At 37.8% G+C, this 6,000-nt stretch overlaps 1 protein-coding gene across 4 annotated transcripts in view; it reads right to left on the minus strand.

The window, feature by feature from the left end:
- Nucleotides 1-5,537, minus strand: part of LOC124036153 (nuclear receptor subfamily 5 group A member 2-like) — a 28,468-nt gene extending 22,931 nt beyond the window's left edge. The window contains exons 1-3 of one of the 4 annotated variants that reach the window (XM_046350347.1): nucleotides 5,337-5,537; nucleotides 3,228-3,346; nucleotides 2,983-3,124 (exon numbers count right to left, since the gene is read on the minus strand). In XM_046350347.1, coding sequence (XP_046206303.1) covers nucleotides 2,983-3,124; nucleotides 3,228-3,346; nucleotides 5,337-5,358 — 283 coding nt within the window. In that variant the 5' untranslated portion in view covers nucleotides 5,359-5,537. Of the gene's footprint in view, nucleotides 1-2,982; nucleotides 3,138-3,227; nucleotides 3,347-5,336 lie in introns of all 4 variants that reach the window. The other 3 variants (XM_046350349.1, XM_046350350.1, XM_046350348.1) reach the window with 3 other exon arrangements.
- Nucleotides 5,538-6,000: the final 463 nt, after the last annotated feature.

The following is a 6,000-nucleotide window of genomic DNA, read 5'->3' on the forward strand; positions in this document are numbered from 1 at the left end:
AAAGGAAATCAATCAACAGGGGTAAGAATATGTAGAGTTGAAGTCAGAAGTTTACATACACCTTAGCCAAATACATTTAAACCCAGTTTTTCCACAATTCCTGACATTTAATCCTAGTAAAAATTCCCTGTCGTAGGTCAGTTAGGATCACCAATTTATTTTAAGAATGTGAAATGTCACAAGAGAATGTCGAGAGAATTATTTATTCCAGCTTTCATCACATTCCCAGTGGGACAGAAGTTTACATACACTCAATTAGTATTTGGTAGCATTGCCTATAAATAGTTTAACTTGGGTCAAATGGTTCGGGTAGCCTTCCACAAGCTTCCCACAATAAGTTGGGTGAATTTTGGCCCATTCCTCCTGACAGAGCTGGTGTAACTGAGTCAGGTTTGTAGGCCTCCTTGCTCACACATGCTTTTTCAGTTCTGCCCACAGATGTTCTATAGGATTGAGGTCAGGGCTTTGTAATAGCCACTCCAATACCTTGACTTTGTTGTCCTTAAGCCATTTGCCACAACTTTGGAAGTATGCATGGGGTCATTGTCCATTTGGAAGATCCATTTGCCACCAAGCTTTAACTTCCTGACTGATGTCTTGATATGTTGCTTCAATGTATCCACATAATCTTCCTCCTCATGATGCCATCTATTTTGTGAAGTGCACCAGTCACTCCTGCAGAAAAGCACCCCCACAACATGATGCTGCCACTCCCGTGCTTCACAGTTGGGATGGTGTTCTTCGGCTTGCAAGCTTCCCCCTTTTCCCTCCAAACATAACGATGGTCATTATAGCCAAACAGTTCTATTTTTGTTTCATCAGACTGGAGGACTTTTCTCCAAAAAGTACGATCTTTGTCCTCATGTGCAGTTGCAAACCGTAGTCTGGCTTTTTTTTCTGAGATCTTGGCTGATTTCTTTTGATTTTCCCATGATCTCAAGCAAAGAGGCACTGAGTTTGAAGGTAGGCCTTGAAATACATCCACAGGTACACCTCCAATTCACTCAAATGATGTCAATTAGCCTATCAGAAGCTTCAAACGCATTGACATCATTTTCTGGGATTTTCCAAGCTGTTTAATGGCACAGTCAATTTAGTGTATGTAAATTTCTGACCCACTGGAATTATGATAGAGTGAATTATAAGTGAAATAATCTGTCTGTAAACAATTGTTGGAAAGATTACTTGTGTCATGCACAAAGTAGATGTCCTAACCGATTTGCCAAAACTATAGTTTGTTAACAAGACATTTGGGGAGTGTTTGAAAAACACGTTCTAATGACTTCAACTTAAGTGTATGTTAACTTCCGACTTCAACTGTATGCTATAAGAATAATTTGAAGGCTGGCTGTATTGGGTGCGGATGACTGAACTGCTCAATTTTGTGTCTGTGTCTGCAGGTATACAGAGGAGGAGGCATACACTACCGGTCAAAAGTTTTTGAACACCTGGCATTCTCTCAACCAGCTTCACCTGGAATGCTTTTCCAACAGTCTTGAAGGAGTTCCCACATATGCTGAGCACTTGTTGTCTGCTTTTCCATCACTCTGCGACATGACTCATCCCAAACAATCTCAAATGGTTTGAGATTGGGGGATTGTGGAGGCCATGTCATCTGATGCAGCAATCCATCACTCTCCTTCTTGGTAAAATAGCCCTTAGTGTGTTGGGTCATTGTCCTGTTGAAAAATAAATGATCGTCCCACTAAGCCCAAATCAGATGGGATGGCGTATCGCTGCAGAATTCTGTGGTAGCCATGCTGGTTAAGTGTGCCTTGAATTCAAAATAAATCACAGGTACCGGAGCGTCAAGTCTAGGACCAAAAGGTTCCTCAACAGCTTCTACCCCAAGCCTTTAGACTGCTGAACAATTCATAAAAATCTTCTTCTCATTGGTGCCCTTTAGTAGTGGTTTCTTTGCAGCAATTCGACCATGAAGGCCTGATTCACACAAGTCTCCTCTGAACATGTTGAGATGTGTCTGTTACTTGAACTCTGTGAAGCATTTATTTTGGATGCAAATTTCTGAGGCTTGTAACTCTAATGAACTTATCCTCTGCAGCAGAGGTAACACTGGGTCTTCCAGTCCTGTGTCAGTCCTCATGAGAACCAGTTTCATCATAGCCATTGATGGTTTTTGCGACTGCACTTCTAGAAACTTTCAAAGTTCTTGAAATGTTCTGTATTGACTGACCTTCATGTCTTTAAGTAATGATGGACTGTCATTTATCTTTGCTTACTTGAGCTGTTATTGCCATAATGTGGACTTGGTCTTTTACCAAATAGGGCAAGGTGCATACTGTCGTGTGCATATTCTGTTAATCATCTGTGTAATGACTATTTTTTGGATTCACAGACTTCACCCTCCCTACACCTGTGATGAATATAACAGGAAACATGTTCCATCACCATTCACTGTAAAATCAGTCTGGCAATAGATACAGAGAACATCAACACATTAACATCAACACTCCAGAGGATATGCCCATTGAACTGGGGGCTCTGCTCGGAGTTTACGTCATATTAGATTTTTTTTAAATTCTGCTTTGCCACTAAAGTCAAAATAAACACTGACAACAAAAATGTGTGTTATTGTTATGCATATTATTATTAATAATAATAATAGGGAAGGGGGGATAGTTCAGAAATGTACCCCAAAATGTTATTTGAGGATCCATTAAATGGGGTTCTTGGAAGAACTTATAGGGGTTCCCCACAGTTTCAATTTGAAGAACCCCTAGGATGCTCCAGATACCTTTTATTTTTAGTGTAGGCCTACTGACCATAAAGAAGAAATGTACATATTTTAGATGATTAGCAAATGATTTTTAAAAATGCAAATAGATCTACAATTATAAAATTTGATTTGCATATGGAAAAATATGCCACAACATAAAGGGCATATTTCTTCTGGACAATAATGTTGAAATGCTCTCACTGATAAGGTCAAATTAAGGGGTAAAATGATGAGGAGAACCATACCTTCTAATCTCATGCCAACATTGAGGCATTTCTGGAATCGGCAGAAGGGACATCTCTTCCGCTGTGTTTTGTCTATTTTACACTCCTGGTTTTCTGCACAAGTGTACCTCTTATTATTCTGGACTGTCCTCTTGAAGAAGCCCTGGAGAAAATATCTACATTAGGTTGACGGGCCACAATACCCACAAACACAAGGGGGGGGGGGGGGGACATTTTAAATCATGAGTAATTCCAAATGAAAATACCTTACAACTTTCACATGTAAGGAGTCCATAGTGGTATCCTGAGACCTTATCTCCACAAACAGGACACAATTCTTCCAAATCGGCATCATAGGTGTAGTCCATTACTTTCAAAGGGACGCCTAGTTAGCGAATAAAATCAAGGGTCAAGAAAAACGGTGACGCAGGATGTCATTAATCAATTAATTCAAATAATGTACCGTTTCTTAATCGAATGCATTTACTGCCCATGACACATTGTAAAATGCAGGACGAAATTGCAGGATTCATAGCAGTTGTGACAAAAATGTCTGTTTTAAATCAAACGTAATTCCAATAGTCCTAAAACCTAACAAAAACAAGTTTGGCTAATAATAATTATGATCTTAATATGGGTTGACAAATCATAATGTACATAGGCGAAGAATGCAGAAGTTTATTGATTTCCACATTGAACACGATAAATAGTTGATCTAGTGATATTCGCATTTTAATAATGAGAGCTGATCTATTTCACAAAAATAAGACCGATGATTCCATACTGTATGCGAGCATAGATACCATTTTTATATTAATAGTTTATACACATCCAATTGAATTTTATTTTTATGTTACGTCTATTAGGGGTAACAAACATCCTACAATTAAACAGGCACATGATTAGACAGATTCATTGAGCCCAAAAGACACCAAATATAAGACGCATACAAGAAATGCCCGAAACCAGGATAGAATAACGCGTTGTATAATCCAAACACACAACACCGCCACGCGCGCTTCAGCTTCAGTAGTCTTCTGTCTGTATAAACCTCGCACGCATAGCCTTCGACACAGGTGCTGTAATCAAGGCTCTTCTATTGGGAGATTGGTCATTGATCAGTGGATGCGACCACCTATTTTTCGGACACAACCTAAGCGGTACGGTGCACTCTTTCTTGCAACATTAGAGATGTTGAACGGTTAGAGATGTCAAATCTGAAGGAGAATGCCGTGAACCATCAAATAGGAACAGAGGATGACCGAAGGTGATATTAGCCATTACTATTAATATTGTTAGTAGGCCTATTATTAGTATTATTTTCTTTTTAATCGTATTAGCATGATGATTAATAATAATCACATTTATATTAACATTATGTAGCATTGTTAGGCTATATCGATCGTTATTACAATTACTGTTGTTATTATTCATGCATTTGTTGTTATTGATATTACTCTCTCATAATCATCAGTCGTTTTAGTTTTCGTTATTTTAATTATGTGACTAAATTAGGCCATATTGATGTGAACAGCAATATTGTTTTTACAATAAATTAGTAGGTCTATAGCCTACGCATCAAATGATAGACGTATACTTTCACATCAACAGGCCTTAGATATATGCTAGGTAGATTTATAAAAGGAAACGCAGGCCCTTTGCATATGACTTAATTATATTTCAAGGCTGTTTCAACAATACATTTCAACAAGTAGCGTTAGTCTATTATCTCTTTTTTTTAATAATTCATTACAAAATAGGAAGATTAGGTTATATTCGATAAGTAGGCTTAATTAGTTTGTTCGGGTATAAGCTATTTTGTAGAATTAAATTAGATTCACTGATTCACACTGACTCTATTTGACGTTCTGGCAATTATGCAAATCTATTAGCCTACTCTATAACCTCAAGTTCAGATGTGGAGAGGAAGCATTTCATTTTGTACCACTTTTATTTCAAATGCGCCAAACTAGGTAGCTAGCGTAATATTTTTCTTCTTTTTCTTACTGAGACATGAAGAAGCCAAACAAACAAAAAATAAAAGTGTTCAAGGATAAATTCTTTTGAATAGCTTATTTCCCAGATTGCCTAATGAAGGTTTATATCATATGTGTCAGGATGCATTATGCTTTACGGCCTAGCCACAAATATGGGAAGTGCAGACAGAATTTCTTTATTAAAATTGTGGTCTATCTCATTCTTAATGACTTTAAATAGGCTATTCGAAATGGGCTTGCTACAACAAAACATTAGAGGCATATTGCTATATGTATAAAATATTTCATAAGCCTATCTGTGGGTTTACAAAGTTCATGTTGGCATATCCAAAATTGAAGACAATTGTACAGATTCAACTAGCGGATTATTCGACTTACCTTGTGCCTTTTCTCCCAACATTTAATTGCCTATGAGGTAGGCCAGACGTCGACGATAATACAACCTTAAATAAGATGCTGCAAAGCTTTGGCCACTTTAGCCTATAAAATCCGAATATACAAAACAAATACTTAGCCTAAAAACAGATGGTTTAGGAAAATGGGGATCTCCACGAATAACTGCAGTCATTTCCAGCTTTGTCTTTGCTCTTCCTTCTTTATTAAATAGCAAAAAAAGTTACTAAAGTTCTTATTGGTCATCGACATGTCATGTGACGACCACGGATACGATGATGCGCCCCTTTCTCACAATCCAAGCAATACAATAACTGAGATGCACACATACAGACACAGTGTATCGTACGGGGCTATCAGTCCTCAACCTCATCAGTATCATATATGCCACAAAATGGACATATTTCAAACAATCCATATTGTATTGTCTATCATTGAGCACTGTGTATGGCAGTTCCATCAGGTAATGTAATTATTCATGTTTTCTTACTGTGAAACTGCCATACTTTGGCTATGACAAAGACCATACGGAATCGCATTACAATTGTAGAAAATATGTCATTAATATACTTCAGAAATCTAATGACAGTAGGTCAATGCATTGTGTAATGCAAGCCCCTCGGTGACCATCGAGGCACACATAATCATC

This window comes from Oncorhynchus gorbuscha, linkage group LG05, assembly GCF_021184085.1.
Source record: "Oncorhynchus gorbuscha isolate QuinsamMale2020 ecotype Even-year linkage group LG05, OgorEven_v1.0, whole genome shotgun sequence".
NCBI classification, from domain to species: domain Eukaryota; kingdom Metazoa; phylum Chordata; class Actinopteri; order Salmoniformes; family Salmonidae; genus Oncorhynchus; species Oncorhynchus gorbuscha.